At 51.3% G+C, this 16876-nt stretch overlaps 3 protein-coding genes across 3 annotated transcripts; 2 read left to right on the forward strand and 1 right to left on the reverse strand.

Moving 5' to 3' along the window:
* Positions 1-6980: 6980 nt before the first annotated feature.
* Positions 6981-8345, reverse strand: J4E90_010309 (uncharacterized protein; the record flags this gene model as incomplete). Its single annotated transcript, XM_051439822.1, has 1 exon — positions 6981-8345. One exon carries the CDS (start codon positions 8343-8345, stop codon positions 6981-6983), a length of 1365 nt encoding a protein of 454 aa, XP_051286249.1.
* A 209-nt stretch (positions 8346-8554) lies between these two features.
* On the forward strand, positions 8555-9602 carry J4E90_010310 (uncharacterized protein; the record flags this gene model as incomplete). Its single annotated transcript, XM_051439823.1, has 4 exons — positions 8555-8728; positions 8774-8795; positions 8841-8969; positions 9016-9602. The coding sequence occupies 4 exons, from the start codon at positions 8555-8557 to the stop codon at positions 9600-9602; spliced, it is 912 nt and encodes a 303-aa protein (XP_051286250.1).
* Positions 9603-10137: 535 nt separating this feature from the next.
* J4E90_010311 (uncharacterized protein) lies at positions 10138-12354 on the forward strand (the record flags this gene model as incomplete). Its single annotated transcript, XM_051439824.1, has 1 exon — positions 10138-12354. The coding sequence occupies one exon, from the start codon at positions 10138-10140 to the stop codon at positions 12352-12354; it is 2217 nt and encodes a 738-aa protein (XP_051286251.1).
* Positions 12355-16876: the final 4522 nt, after the last annotated feature.

Raw genomic sequence — 16876 nt, forward strand, 5'->3', positions numbered from 1 at the left:
GCACTTCAACTGCGAGAAGCGAAAATTGGAAGGAGACACTTCTCTTTTGATATCCCATGATGGCTATCGGCGGCCTGGAACTCCAATACTATCGAAATGCTAACGGAATTTTTCTTCGGGTAGCTCTCGGTCCAGTCTGGCACACGCATGAGGCGATGATTATCTTTTTTTTTGGTAGTTTGATGAAGTAAGGATGTTGTAAGGATGAAAGTCTGGAAGAGCGCGAGGCTTCTGTTTATATATTGACCTTCCCTGGCTTTCCTGTTGAGTCGTGGAGGCAGCAACACACATGGAGCTTTCCACGTCTTATTTTGGGGCATGGTAGTGGCTGTCGAGAGCGCAGGACTTCTACACCATAATGACGACGATAGTTTCTTCTTTGTCGACCATACAGCTCGTCAGACACACAGGTAATCTAACCCTCCTGTTCTTTTGTATAGAAAGATTTGAAGGAGTTGTAAGAGTAAATGTCTGAGACTTCAGCGTCTCAGAATCATTCGAAGTATGCAACCACGTTTTGATCTCATCTCAGGAAAACATGATCCCATGCGTTATATCTCTAGGTGAACCGCAGGGCAAGGATAGAGCAGAGGGATATGAGTCGAGAGACCCAGACTTGGACACCATGAAGATGAGGTCAGGCTTTTCTTTTGTATCTCGGCTCGGCTGGCCACACACATGCACCCCCACAGTTACTGTTTTGGTATTTGAAGCATTGAAGATGTTGTGCAAAAATGGTGGCTGAGAGACTGGGGTTTTATAGCATCCAGCAAGCGCTTTGTCCTCTTAGGGTATAGTGCCGGGCCCCTAGCTCGCACATGAAAATGCCGCCAGGGCACCTTTGCTGTTTCGTAATTCGCGGACATTCTGAGAAGATACATATCCAAAGCGCGAGTTCCAGAGACATCAGACTTGAATCTGTGTGATTGATTCTCGTTTCCCAGCTCGATCAGACACACATGAAGACAGTCCGGTTGCAATTTAGGTACTGAAATTCGGGAGTAGAAGTAATAGCTCGAACGCCTCAGCGCAGAAGCATGAGGACGAATTGTGTTGCTTTTGTTCGCAGCCCACCCGCACATGGACAGATGATGATTAGGTTTTGGTAAAGCTTCTTAGTAAACGAGCGGAAGGTGTTAAGTGTCAGAGAGACGAAGACTTCGCAGGTATATATACCACGTATCGCGCTTTCTTCCAGAGCTTGGCGCAGGACCAGACATGGATCTTTAGATACTCTTTTTGTCGTTCCGTAATGTAGGACGGATAGAAGTGAGTGTAATACAAGAAGAAAGGTCAAGAATGGCGAGACCGAGGAACTGGCAGCATCGGATAGTGGATAGTGCTGTTTCATTTGTGCCAGCCAGCCGCACCTCGCAAGCTTTGGCATTGTTTTTGGTAGTTCGCAAATGTGGGTGTTTTGTAAAAGAAGAAGAAAAGAAGCGTGGAACATGTAGTCTTTCTTCGGTACCTTTTCCAGAAGCCCGACACTGCCACAAGTCATGCTTGGCCCCAGTGTATTCTTGATGTTTCACAAAGACGAATGTGTTGTAGGAGGAGGAGAGTCGAGGCGTCCAACGCGCCGGAAACATGATCGTAACCTTTGTGACATTTCACCAAAGCTCGACACTCTCGCACATGGGAAGCTTTCTATAATCCTTTTGGTGGAATAGGCAGCGAGAGTGTTGTAGAAGAGTAAGCGAAAGACAGTGCAAGACTTCCAGAACATGTATTATTGATGCTCCTTTTTCCTCGATCTCCACCGACTCAACATGGGCACATGATGATCAGAATTTGTTGATTTGCAAAGGCGAGGTGTATTACAGAAGTATAGAAGGAAGAGGGCTCAAGACTCCAGAAGCATGAATCTTTTTGTTCGCCATTTCTGCTAGCAGATTTTGGCCCAGCCGACCGCACACATCGTAGGTTCGTGTCGAGTTTTTAAGAATTCGCAAAGGCGAGTGTAATGAAGGACAACAGGAGCTGGCGAGCCCAGAGCCCCAGAAGCATGGCGATGTTAAAAATGTACTTTAGGTAGCAGGTCTCTGCCCAGCCAACCACACACATTAGACTACCTTCTAGTGTTTTCGATAATTCGTAAAGGCGAGTGGAATGTAGAAGGATAGAAGCCAGCGAGTGCGGAAACCCAGAGATATGGAATGCCCGAATATAAGTTTCAAGTAGCGATTTCCAGACCAGCAAACTTGGCTCATAAAGCTGTGATCTGGCTCTTTTGTGTTCTTGAAACCTGGTGATGCAGTGAAGGAACGGGGATCGCGGGCCTTCAGATTCACACGCGGTCGCTTTCTCGAGTTTTAAGTAGTAGCCGAAGAGCTTGGAACAGTGGGACACAGTCATGCATTTCTTCCAGAACTTTTTCGGTTTTTCTCTTCGATGAAAAGGTGATTTTAAAGTAGACAGTAAGAAGTGGAGCGCTGTAGAGAGTCCGAGAGCTCAGGAGCATGTGCGTCTTGTAGGAGGCCTTTTTAGGTGAAGTCCAATGCAGCAGGCTGAAGACATATAGCCTCCACTTCGCTTTTTAGGTAGTTTGACAAGTCGAGAAGGTCGCAGGAAGATGAAGTCGAGCGCGCTGGGAGCTCAGCAGCATATGATAGACGACGGCGGCCTTCTTAAGTATCTCAGTCCAGGCAGCCACTCACACATAGGGTCGGGTTCTGTGCTTTTTGATATCCAGCAATGGAGTAGAAACGCAGAAGAAGGAGGAGCTGGACTTCCAGGAGCATGAAACAGGTTGAGTGTTCCTTTTTAGTCTACGAGATTGGTACCGAAGTCCAGTCAGCGGAGACATATGACGTCGTTTGGAACGTTTTGATATCCGCCGGGTTGAGACGGGCCGTGGAAGGATAGAAGTAAGGGAGGAGAAGACTCAAGCAGCATGTTAGCAGTAATTGTACACTTTTGTTTCTGCCCAGGTGGGATTTCAGCTCAGCACAGGCAAACACATCGCGTGTCTAAGCTTTTCTTTTTGGTATTTCTCAAAGCGAGGCAAGGTAAAGAATCAGAAAACCAGGAGAGAGAAAGACTCTCAGACCATGCTTCGTTTCTGCTGTGACTTTGGCATAGAGCCATCTCAGCGAAGACCATGGGCATACAATGATCAAGTTTTGGTATCGTCCCAGTCGCGAGAGGCTGCAGGAGAAGAACATGGATAGGGTGCGGGCGTATTTTATATGTCGAAGGTGAGGCAGCGGGTTTAACAATAGAGGCAGGCCGGAGAGCGCTTCTCATCCCAACTATCCACCTTATTTTTAGAAGATCTCCATGGGAAGTAGCGGCGTTCATTTTAGAAAGGCGTTGGTCTTATCTTTTCATACAGGAGAGCGGCACTGATTTTGGTAGAGTGAGTCGATGGCGAAGTCCTGAGACATGCAGCGAGTGTTGAGGTTATTGGACTCAGGAGAACGAACCATGCGACCTTAGGATATATGTTTTGAACGCGGAGGAGAGGAGACGGAACATTCGAGCTCGAAATCCATGTTTTGAAAGAAGCAGGAGGAGACAGTCCATGCCACATTTTCCCTATCTTTTGGAAGAAGCTCACAAGGAGTATAGATGCGGAATGAAGAATGGAGCCGGTGGAAAGGGCCTTTTATACATCGCTCGGATAGCGCAGCGGAGACAAGCAGGGCTCATGGGACGATTTGGGAGCTCTTTGGAGAAAGAGAGGGGGGAACAGCCCATTGTAAATACTTCTGCGTGCTTTGAATAAGCTTACAGCGGGTGTGGAAGAGAAAGACGCAGGAAGCGAGCGCATGAAGAGCTTGTATAGCGATTTGGAAAATCGAGCGGTGAGGGCCAGGTCTCATTTCGTGTGCCTTTTTACTTTTTAGAGAAAGCAACAAAAGAGGAGCACATGAGCATGCTAGTACAGGGTTTGGAAAAGCTCGCAATGAGTGTGGTTGAGGAAAGAAGGAGGAAGCCGGCGGAAGAAGAGCTTTTATACACCTCTCGCATAGCTCAGCGCTGGCGACAGGCAGATCATAGGAAGTCGCTCCTCTCATTTCGGTATGTAGCCGACACCACGTCCTCTCCCGCCATGGGCCTGGCATATCTCATCTTTGGAGAGCATGTGGCTTTTTGACAAGGCCACAGCAGACCACACCAGACTCATCCGAGTATCGCTTCACAGATCTTTTAACATCCCATACTTGCTCAGCATCTTGTGTACAAGAAGTAACTTTTCAGAGAAACACATGATCGTTGTTGACGTTTTTATTTTTCGGACGCCGCGCCGGCGCAGACATGGCCTCGTGTCCTTGGATGTTTTGGTAAAACACCCGAAAGGATGTGGATTGAAGGAAGGAAGCAGAGAAAGCGACGTGATGATTTTATAGCCAGTCTTTCCAACGTGCTCATGCGGTACTTGTTCGGGGTTTTTTGAAACATGGCAAGGTTACGAAGTGTCTTTGGGTAAAAGGCGCCGCCTCTTGAGCAGAGACATGTGATCTGCTGTGTGAGATTTTGAAAAAGCCACGCCGGCGCAGACATAGCTTTTGCGTGTACATTTTTGGTAAAACATCCAAGAGTTGTGTGTTAAAGAAGAGAAGCAGAGACAGCGACATTCTCGCGATCTCAATAAATTTGGATATGCTCATCACAGCTTTTAGAACCGGTTTGTAACATAGGACTTTGGACTGTAGTTTTGGATCAAAGGCGTGGTATTTCAGAGAAAGACATGTCATGCCACATGATGTCTTTTAGAAAACGTCTCGCCGGCGCAGACATATACCGTATCTTTACTTATTTTGGTCAAACACCCAGAACGGTGTGTATTGAAGGAAGGAAGGAAGGAGCGGCTAGGTGAGACTTTTATACCCAGTTTCCAAACATCCACGCTTGCCTGATGGGTTTTCATTGTCTTGTAAGAGTGGATATTCCGGAGCCAGCGTCATGCATTTGTTGCCGTTGGGTTTGAGGCGCGCAAAGACAGCCATGGCTCAAACATCTTCCTGTTTTGAAGAGGTAGTTTTTCGTCGACCGACGGAGAAGCAGGCATATATGATTTGTATTCAGCTTTTCGGGAGGAGGCATAATTCGTATTAGACTCCATTTGAGCAGTTGACGGAGACACTCAGTCCCAGAACCATACAGCGGTGTATTGTACATTTCGAGAAGGGCGAAGTCAGCCATGATTGGGTTTTCTGGTGCTCTCGATGGCGTGGTGTTTTGTATGAAGGACAGACAGATATATATGATAAGCTCGGAGGAGTGCCGAGGGAGACATGCCTTCGTTTCGTGCGTTTTTGAGTAGTCTGCGGAGAATCTCAGGCGCATAATCATAAACTGGTGCACGGCGCTTTTGGGGAAGGGCGAAGCCAGCCATTAACTCGCTCAGTGACCTTTTTGGATGATAGCGGAGGAAGAAGAAGGAGTGACCGTCATGCTGTTCAAATAAAGAGAACCCAGAAGAGACATCCCAGGCTGCGATGTGGTATTTGAAGTGACGGGCGGAGACACTCGGTCTCAGGCACATGCAATCGATACCAGTGGCTTTTGGGAAGCGCGAGGCCAGCCATGAAAGACGTTTCTGAGGCTTTTGAGAATACCGGATGGCAAAGGACGAGCAACAGTCATAGTCCTTCTCGTAGTGGTTTCCAGAAGAAACATATTCCAGCCGCTTGAGATTTTTGAGTGATAGAGAAGGGGCGGAAAGAGCAGAAGACATGCCGCGTCTCTTGCCACGTTTAGATAGAGTACTCGAGGGACGAGCCAACCATCACCAGGGGCGATTTGCTTTTTGATAAGACCGAAAGTCGAGGGAGAAGCAGCCGACATAGACCTTCAATCAGTGTGATTCCAGAAGCAGACATTTTTTGTAAATCCCTCTGTTTTGAGTCGCCAAACAGAAGAAAGTAGCGGACATTTTGCTTCCTTGACGCGCGTTTTGGTGGAAGGGTGCTTAGCGGAGCAGACATGCGGGGCGGTTCCCGGAGTTTTTGGTATTTGGGGAGTCGGTGAAGAGCCGAGACAGGGCGGAAGCCATGTACATGTCAGATTATGGTTTTTAAGAGGTGCTCGACGAACAAACCATGATAGATTTTCGTTCTCATTTCGAATATTCCAAGTAGCAGTTGAAGAGGCAGGGAGGAACGCCAGTCATGGCGTTTAATTGAACGAGATTTCAGAAGAGGCGCCGGACGACCGCGCCATACCGCAAACACCGAGTCGTTTTTAATATTCCGAGGAGTAGTCGAAGAGGCGGGAAAGACGGAGGACATTCATCGCTTCGACTGTTGTTTTTGGAAGAGCTGCTCAACGAACGCGCTATGCGGTCTTAGTCTTCTTTTTTAAATCCTTCGAGTAGTCGGCGAAGAAGCGAGAAGAACAGCAGTCATATGCCCTGATTATCCACTATTTGGAGAAGTGCTCAACGAGCGCACGATGAACATTTTGCATCGGTGTTCTGAATAATCCAGGTCGCCGACGAGAGGCAAGAAGAGAACCAGCCCTATCTCTTTATTTGCGAAATTTGGAAGAAGTGCTCGACGAGCGCACATTGACATCTTGGTAAGAGATTTTGGTAATTCGAAAGTAGGAGTGAAGTCGTAGTCGTATTCGTAGTCTGCGGAGAGGCGGGAAGAACGGCGGACACATAAAGCAAAAGGTCGTCGTTTTTTGGAAGAAGCGCTCGACGGAGGAGTCATGTCGAAAAGTGATCTGAGATTTTGATTGATAGGTGACGTAATATGGTAGCAGTCGGCAGAAGAGGGGACAGAGGGAGACATGACTAAGATGCGATTCGCTTTTGGAAAATTGCTCGACGGACGAGCCATCGTTGCAAAACCATGGCTTTTTGGTAGTCTGAGAACGAGAAGTAATGTAAAGAAGAAAGGTAGTGCGGCACTGGAGCGAAGTTTATATACACCACCGAAAGACGAGACGGAAAAACATGTCCCATGGTCACATGCGCGAAGCGTCCAATCCGCACCCACGCAAACCAAACCCATTTCATTCGCACCCCACTAATGAACCATAGTCTCCAGCGTGCCCACCGGCCTCTCAACAATATCAATACACCCATCCACAATACTCTTCCGCGCCGGCTCACTACTAACATTCTGCCCACCAAGATACAGCAACCAAACCAGCCTCCCCACCCTCTCATCCTTGACCTCACCCAACCAACTGCTCTTCCCCATCGTCTCCTGCTTATCCCCCTTTTGTACAAGCGGCTGGTACAGCGCACCTAGACTACCGCTCTTATCCCTGGTAAGAATAATAACCGAGCCTTTTGGCGCCTTCCCTTTGCCCTGGAACAAGTTTCGGAACTCCTTCATAGCAACGCCGAAGGACTCATCTTGGAACTCGCCTTCTTCGACGGGCTTGGGAAGGGCTATGGATTTATTTTCTGCGGCTTGTTGGCGGAGGAGCTCGGCTTGCTTGCGGCGGACTTCGTCGGTGCGCGAGGCGATGCCGCGCATCCAGCCGTCTTGGAGGTGCTTGAAATCTGTGCCGCGGCAGGGGACGACGCGGAAGGCCATGTCGACGCCTGCGGTTCCGTCTTTAGCGAGTATCGACTCCCAGATCTTGTTGCTCTTCTCGGGGTCGAGGAGGGCTTCGCGGAGGTCTTTCTTTTCGTTGGGGATGAGGGCCGAGGCGGTGGGGTTTACGGTGTTGATGAGGTGGTTTTGGAGGGTGGATAGGTGGGCGGTCTTGACGTACAGGCCTACGACATAGACCTGGACGCGCAGGAAGGAGACTTTTCGGATGCCCAGACCGAGGAGTGTGTATTCTGCGTCGCTGGTGATGGCTTCGGGGCCAGCGGTGTCGGTGGGGAGGCGGATGGTGCGCGGGAAGTAGGGGACGTAGGAGGTGCCTGTCTCGACGAGCTCGATGGCGTCGGGGTCAGAGGCTTGCGGGTTGTCGGTGTCGCCTGTTGTAGCAATGACCTTGTCGCCAGCTGCGATGACGACCTTCTTGCCCTGGAACTCTTCTGCTGCCTTGCGCGGTGCATCGCACTTGGTGGGCGGGCCCATGATCATGTCGAATATGCCGCGACTTGGCTTCTCATCCTTCTCCCCAGGCGGCGGCACATCCCATAACCGTACGAGGAAGATGGGGGCTATCATGGAGAGCGCAGCACCGAGAGCCAGCCAATTCCGCCTCTTGATCAAGTGCGCACGGCGCATGGCCTCGGCGCGGTGTACGGAGACAAAGTCTTCATCTGGGCGAGGGACCTTGGGACGGGCGCCCTGCTTGAGGATGGCCTCGAAGTCTGCTCTGCTGGAGCGCGAGCCCTGGCGGAATTGGGGGTTAGAGCGGAGCGGCGCAGGCGTGTTGAGGCAGCGGAATATGGGCCGTCGCGCGGCGAATCGTATGGAATTCATGGTGGCTGCATTGGCTGGGGTAAGTCACGATGGGCGGATTGAGACTTGAAATGCGGAGGAGCAGCTCGGACCATGTCTCGATGATGTCGTCGCCGGCCCGGAAGCGAGCACCTTAGCGCGGCTTTCACCGCGGCGCGTCGCGTCAGCCCTACGCGGTAATTCTGTGATAGATTGAGTCTACCCCACGCCTCACACACTTACCACACACGATGCCTCCACGCAGATCGCGACAGGCGGCTACTCAAGTATCCTCACCAGTGCCGATACAGTCACAACGGCGAAGGCGAGATGACACTCCTGAAGAAGATGAAGACATTGACATGGAGGACGCTATCAGAGAGGCGCAGGGCAGCGGCAGCGTTGATCAACTAGCAAAAGGTTTGGTGCGCTATGCCCTGTCGTGTGAGCATTCACGGAAGCCAATAAAGCGCGCGGATATCAACGAGAAAGGTGAGTGCATTGGAGTTCTATATGACTTGAGACTAACAGATGCAGTCCTGGGTTCCTATACTCGCCTGTTCAAGGACGTCTTCTCGCAGGCTAACAGCCAGCTCATGGACGTCTTTGGGATGCAGTTCGTCGAGCTGCCCAAAGCGGACAAGGTGACGCTGCGACAGAAGCGCGGTATGTATCATGGTCTACTATGATGCGTATGATCTAACATGTCCAGCTGCCGCCGGTTCGGAATCCCAAAGCAAGTCGACCGGTATATGGGTCCTCCAGACTATCCTACCTGAGCAGTACCGCATACCAGACATCATCGGCCCATCGCGACCGTTAGCAGCCGACTCAGACGAAATAAACCGAGAAGACTCTTATGTCGGGCTGTACACCATGGCCATCGCCCTCATCGTCATATCTGGCGGTATGATCCCAGAAGGCAAGCTAGACCGCGCTCTCAGGCGCATGAACGCAGACCAGACGACGCCTGTTGGTACCAAAGACAAGACGCTTGCGATTATGGCCAAAGACGGGTATATTGTCAAGATCAGGGAGACGCCTGCTGGGGGCGAGGAGACAGTTGACTACATTGTCGGGCCTCGCGGCAAGGTCGAGGTGGGACGGGAGGGTGTCACGCAGTTCATACGGATGATGTTTGGGGAGAGCGAGGACGTGGAGGAGCTGGAGAAGAAGTTGCAGAGGACGCTGCAGGTGGCGGACGCCCTCAGTGACAGTGCGCCGGTCGAGGCGACTCAAGGTGCATCGCAGGCGGCAGGGCGCAAACGCGGGCGGCCGAGGAACGACGACGATGAATAGTCTGTTGGATGATATATGGATAGAGACGCCTATGATACCCTATGTAGTTATGTTAACGCTCTTTACTGGGACAAACGTCATGTTGGGTGATGCTAGCTCGGAGCTCCCCTCAAGGGACCCAGTTGTCGAGTTGCATCATCGGCGGCAAGCGCCCTGGAGCTGCGGGCAGCCGTCACAACAAAGACACGAAGACCCGCGGCGAGGAAGGCGATATTGAGGTACATGCAGTGGCTTGCCATTTGTCAGCGTCACGAGGGACGTCGAGCTGGTAGGTGTGAGGTAATAGGTGGCAGGCGCAGTGGTAGCAGGCGGTCGAGCAATGCCTGCATGCTGTCAAGGCTCACGCAGCTTCGCCCGCCCCTCAAGCGCTTCTGCGCGCCAAGCTGATTGAAACGGCTCTATTTTCCACACCACCCGCCCTTTCTCCTCTCGCTCGCTTCAAGTCTGCTCACTCTTGCGTCCTCGACATTCCCTCCATCCCTCCATCCCTCCATCCCCGCCCCGACATGCCCGCTTAGACAGACCGCCAGCCACAATGAGCAGCATCGACTCCCTCCTCAACCCCGACGCCGGCCTGCAGCGCCGCCCGTCTGCCACCACCACGACCGAAGACGCTGCCGATGCCCTGACGACGCTGGCGACGCTGGGCAGCGGCCAGCAGTTCGTGCCCGCCCCGACGCGCGAGCTGCCTTCGCCCACGGCCTCGTCCCACGCGCCGCGACGCACCAGCAGCTTCGGCTCCCACCACGCGCCCGTCGAGCCCTCGCCACCCCTCGACGAGCCCCAGGTGCACTCGCCGACGCTCGAGCACTATCACCATGGCTCCAATTCGCCCGAGGAGCAGAAGCGCCGCCAGTCGCTGCTGTCGAGGACCTCGCCCGCCCCAGTCCTCGCGCCAATACAAAATTTGTCCTCGGCCCTGCAAGAGCAGACCCAGGACGCCCCCATTGGCCAGGACGTGTCGCAGGTAGTCACATCGGACGACGGCGAGCGAGACAGCACGCAGAACCGCGAGCCTGCATTCACGCGCGACGAGCCCACCACCTCCCAGATTCGAGAGCCCGCAGCGGGCACCCTGCAGCCTGATTCACAAAATGGAAACGCTACTCTGCCTTCGCCCCAGCCTTTCATCAAGGACGAGCCCTCTGGTACACCGCGCGAACACACTCCTGCAATCACCGCCTCCCAGACCGAGCGACAGAGTTCCGTGACTGGCGAGAACATGGACGCCGACACACTCAAGGCGCTTGAGATTGCCAAGCAGAGCGACCTTGGACTGCGGAGACGAAATCAGAGCGCGGCAGAAAGCGCCCCATCACCAGTCGAGTCCAAGCCCGCACCCGCCCCGACCAAGAAGCGACCAGCGCCATCATCCGCTTCCGCCATCAAGAAGAAGGGCACCGCAAAGACATCCAAGCCGAGCAAGAAGCGCAAGGTCGAGACGGAAGATGGGGCGCGCTCCGTTACGCCTACCTCGCGGATACCCAAGTCGGCGGGCAGCAGGGTGATGAAGAAAGGCTCGCACGCCGGCACACCCGTCTCTGGATCCTCGCCCGCCCCAGGTCACGAACACGCTACCGACGACGACGGCGAATCATCCGAAGACCACAACCTCTACTGCATATGCAAGAAGCCCGACAACCACAAGTGGATGATTGGATGCGATGGCGGATGCGACGACTGGTTCCACGGCGACTGCGTCAACATGAGGCAGGTGGACGAGGAACTGGTCGACAAGTTCATATGTCCGCAGTGCGAGGAGAACGGCAAGGGCAACACAACATGGAAGCCGATGTGCCGGCGGGACGGCTGTCGGAAACCTGCGCGACTAAATCACGGCAGGGAGAGCAAATACTGCTCCGACGACTGCGGAGTTCTCTTCATGCAAGAACAACTACAACGGACAGCAGGTGCCAAGGGCGCCAACGGAACAAAGGAGAAATCCAAGAAGAAGAAGAAGCCTGCGGAGACTGAAGGCGCAGAGGAAGAAGAGCCCACACCACTTGGGGGCACACTACGAGCCAAGGACCTCAAAGCCCTCGTCGACGCATCGCCAAACATCCAAGCCTTCAAGAACCTCGGAACCGGCGTCCTCACACCCCCACAAACCGCCTCCCCGTCCCGCGCAACCTTCCCCTCAAACGGCGAAGATCTGGCCCTCACCGCTGGCGAGATCGAACGCCTTACCGCCCTTCACAAAGAGAAGACGCAACTGAAAGACCGCCTCGAAGTCCTAAAAGACCGCGAGAAGTTCGTCAGCATGGCCAAAGAACAGGCCGTCCGTCTCGCCGATCGCGAGAAAGTCAAAGCCAAGGATTTCTGCGGCTACGACTCGCGGCTCTCCTGGTCCGACGCCGAATTCCTCCTCTGGCGCAACAGCAAACACGGCCGCGCTGCTTTCCACTACTCCACCCTCACTCCCACCCCGGAACAGATCTCCTCCACGCCTACACCTGCGACCAACGGCGCTGACGCAATGGACATTGACGTTGATGACAAGGAAACCGCGTGTTTGAAGAAGCGCTGCCAGAAACATCCTCAATGGCAGAAGCTCAATCTGCAAGATGCGCGCTTCGAAGAACTAGAGGTTGTCGAGGCCATCAAGGAGTGCGAGAAAGATGAGCGCAGTGTGAGGGACAGGGCGAGGCGGAGAGGCGCGAAAGATGGTTTGGCCAAGGAGTTGACGGCTGGTGAGGACGGGAGTAGAGTCGAGAGGAATAGGGAGGGGTGGGTTGAGGTTGTTGCGTCATGACAGGATAACCACTAGGATTCGTGACTTGTCGCCGGTTGAAGGGATTGATTGAGTGAAGGAAGGAGAAGAAAAACCTTGGATAAAAGGCATTGGATATATACCCCCATTCCTTTGGATGCGTTACCTACCGCGTACACTCTGAGTATTTGGGCGTTCTGGGCTACGGAAAATAAGCGATATATACTGCCGTCTTTGGAGCTATATGCTGGGATAGCGGTTTTCATCTTCTTTGCCGGTCTTGTTATGAGAGGCTTGGGTATATGCAAGGATATAGCGAGTTAGTATGGTTTAATGACTATTTTACCTTTTCATCCTACGCTGTTCTGTCCTGTTGTTGTGCGCGTGAGGGGTGTTGGAGGACGTGAGGTGGTTGGGATGAGACGAGTTGGAGTAGAGGGGTGATGAGTAGGGCCGGCGGCGGCGTATAAATACCTCGCTCATCCTCTTCCTTCCTTCCCTTCTGTATTCACATTCCACATTCTCATTTCCAAAAAGCCAAGGCTGGTTACGACATGGCGCTGTCCAAAAACCATGAAAAGGTCATGCCATGTTCTTCCCTCGCTTCTCCTTCGTCTTTCCAAAAACTTCAGTCAACGCCTCCATGGTGCCGTGGAAATCCTCCCGCGCATTACTGCAATGTGTCGTTCTTTTCAAAAAAGACATAGCTTGACCCCATGAGTGGCGGAGCTGGAGTTGGGATATAAAAACTACTTTACGACTGCTGGACGTTGACTTCTACACCACATTCCGGTCTTCGCTTTTCCAAAACAGCTGGGATGATGACTCATGGACAATCTACAAAAGTTAAAAATCACGCCTGTATAAGACTATCCGTCCGCCTTTTTCTCAAACATTAGGAACATCCTATTATGCCTGTCTTCGCTGTTCTAAAATTAGAAACAGAATAGTCGATAGAGATCGAAAACGAAGTGAACATTCCCTATAGCGCCCCTGCCTTCTCTCGTCTACTGTTATATAAACACTTCTTTCCACGGCTGGAGTGTAGCTTCTTACACCAACATTCCGTTCTTTACTTTTCCAAAATGAGCAGTATTTCCAGGCATGGAAATCAAAACTGGAAAGCCTACTACGCATATGGCGTTGTCTTCCTTCCGCTCTTTGCACTACAAAGCGTCCTTCCAAAAACCATCCCAGATCTCTCCATGCACCTCCAAATCTTCGCTGCACCAAAAACGTACCCTGAGGGCGACCATGGAGACGAAAAATCGGTGTACGAGAATGGGATGTTGCGCGTGCGCGCGTTCCAATTCAACTCAACTAAAAAGCTGATAAGAAAGGTTTGATGTCTGCGTTCGCTCCAACGTCGCAGTCTTTACTACCCAAAAATACTCAGAAGATAAGTATGATGGGAGTTCGAAAACACAATCGGACAGTGACCATGTTGTGCGTCTGCCTCTCGCTCCTCGGCTCGCAGATAGCGATCGAGGGGTGGACTCAAAGTGAAATTACCATGCGCCATGTCGCTGTCTTCGCTGTTCAGAAATATTGCATTCGGATACCCATGATCGCGGTCAAAAACAATGAATCTACGGTTACATGTAATGCGCCTGCCCGCAAAATCTCTGGGCTTATATAAACTTGCCTCCTGGTGGCTGGATGTCTTCCTTCTTTACCAACATTCGTTTCCGTGCTTTACCAAAAACTATTCGAGGACGTTGCCATGAGCACTCCAAAAACTCCTCAACATCAATGACATGTTGAGAGTGTCCTGTCTCCGGCTCAGTCGCATATAAAACCGCCTCTTTCTGGCAACAAGAGTATTACTTCTACAACAACCTTCTGAGTTGGATTCATCAAAAAGGGACGCCGATTCTTTCATGAGAACCAAAGATAAGCAACAACCAGTCCATGTTTGTGTCTGCGCCTCCTCTTTTTGTCTACACAAAGGTGTTTGATCCAGTCGTATGACTGGACTTCCCCTCTAACGCCAATCCTCTGGCTTACTTCGACCAAAAACCCTCATCGAAGGTTCTATGAAGTTTCAAAAACTTGCAATAGCCGAGCGATGCTGCCTGCCTGCGCCTTCTCTCTGCACACGCATACAAAAGCTGTTTACTTTCCGTTATCCAGGCCTTCACTTCAATGTCATTCTTCCAGCTTAGTTTTCTCAAAAAGTCAGGTTCTCCGTATCATGGACAATCAAAAGATCTGGTTCTCCAACCATGTTTTGAGGCTCTGCTTCCTTGCTGCACACATGCGCGATGTCCTCATCCTCCAATCATTCCAACACTCTTTCAAAACAGCGCCTTCTGTCTGTATGGGTCCAATAAGCTCGGGAAGGTCGATATGGAGATTTTAAACAACGAGAACCATCCCCGATGGAGTGTCTCTGCTCCTCCTCGGCGCGCATATAGAAGCCTGTCTTTGTCGCGACTAGGCTGTTCCTTCCACACCACTCTTCCCGGTTCCTTATACCAAAACCCACGAGGAAAAGCTCGCATGGAGTTTCAAAAAGCGACTACATCGAGGTACTATGTCTGTCTGCCTCTCGTTCTTCCGCATGTATACCGAATGACCGCTCTTCGATAATCAGGTCTTCCTTCTGGCCCTAAAGCCCCGGCTTGCATCTTTCCAAAATGACAGTGAAGCCTGGCGATGAGAATCTAAAAAGAGCAGACAGAGTGCCCATGTTGTGTGCCTCCGCTCCCGCCTTTTCTGCTTGCGTGCAAGCTACCAGACGTCCAAAAGCATACCTCCTAATTCTTGATGGAACTCTGGCTGGTGTCTACCGAACGTGAATGGCGACAGTATCATGAGAGGTGTAAACAAAGAATTCACTGTTACATGTGCGGTCGTCTGTTTCGACTGCACCACGCATATAAATTCTACCTTCCCGTGGCTATCCAAGTCTCCTTCTTAGACCAATCTCCAACTTCCAATTACTCAAAACAGACACTTGACTTCTTCATGTGGAGATCAAAATCACTACCAGCTTTGCTTATGTGGCGAGTCCGGCTGTCTCCGTGAGGCTGGCCTGAAAAGTCTATTTTCCAAAATCCCAACGATTATGTGTATATGTCTCTTCTGTACCGACATCCTACCTAGGTAGCTTCAAACATATCAAAACCTATTCGACTTTGTCGAATGGAGACCAAAACGCCTTCCCAAGTCAGACACGCGGTGTGTCTGCGCGTCTTTATTCGGCTCGCATTCAAAACTTCGTTCTCAAAACATTGAAGATCCCAAGGCATGATCCAGTCTCTCGGTGTTCAAAACATCAATGTGGAGATCAAATGGAGATCGAAAAGAATACTCGGGATGAAAACATGGTGCGTCTGTGGGTCTGTGTTCGGCGCGCATATAAAACCTACTTCGCGGCGACTATTGAAGTCTCACTCTTTCACTAATAATCCAGCTTTCAATTATTCATAAACTGTTGCTGTTTCTGGGCATGGAGACTGAAAAGTAACCAAAATTGCAGACATGTTGTGTGAGCGCCTGCCTTCGTTCGTTTTGAACATAAAGTCACCCTCGAACGACCATCAAGGTCTCCCTCCGGTCTCGCTACACTGACATTCGGGGGTTCAGAATAGCGGCAGTTCGCCCTCATGAAAACCAAAAGAGATGTTTGATGATGTCATGCGGTGCGCTTGCCGGTCTCTGTGCGACTCGCACCTAAATCCTGCCTTCTGGCTGGCGTCGAACTATCACTTCTACATCGACCTTATGGCTTCCGTTGGTTCAAAATACGTGCTTGTCCTGATCATGGAGAGTGAAAGACAACATCGACTGCTATATGCGGTGCGCCTGTCCGTCTCTAGTCGGGCGACGTGTAGAACCCGCCATCTGATGGATCAAATTCCATTCATCTTCCAAAATATCCCAGACTTTACTTTTCCAAACTTATGCAAGAGAAGGTCGACGAAGCAAAACGCAGTTACCACAATAGCATGTGTTGGGCGCTGCTCAGCCTCCGTTCCGGCCGCGTATAAAACCCAAGGTTGCACGCTTGTGCTCTCATTCCTCGACCAAAACGTTGCGGGATTCACTGTTTGAAAACTACAAGAGTACCTGGAATGAGAATCCGAAAAACGCGAAAGTCAAACAGATGGTGTGAGCTTGTCGGGCTCCCCGTTGTGCAACAGCAAAAAGCAGAGCGGAATTCCTCAGGGAGAAAGGACACATGAATGTGATTATCTGCGTAGCTGTTCGGAAGCTTCGAAAAAGGCTCTGCGCTGAATTATGATTGCGGGAGGGTCACAGAGAACATCACCCAGATCTACTGTCCTTTTGGAGGTTTGGTAACGCGTACTGGCTTTTTGAGTTGTTCGATATACCATCTCGTGGAAACTTTATACTGCCCGGGTGGGGATCGCGCTAGGCCTGCGTGTATAAGAACATATCCGTGGGCTGTAGAATCTAACTCCTTACACTTATCAAAAGACTTTCTTTTTCGAAGGCTTACACCGACCAGTTGATGATCTTCCGAAAGAGTCTGGTCGAGCTGGCATGGTCCTGCTTCGTCTGTGGGTGCATGGGAACAGTGGACTGAGACGTCTTC

The sequence above is a fragment of the Alternaria incomplexa genome (genome assembly GCF_024043165.1).
Source record: "Alternaria incomplexa strain BMP 0042 chromosome Unknown scaffold_21, whole genome shotgun sequence".
NCBI classification, from domain to species: Eukaryota; Fungi; Ascomycota; class Dothideomycetes; order Pleosporales; family Pleosporaceae; genus Alternaria; species Alternaria incomplexa.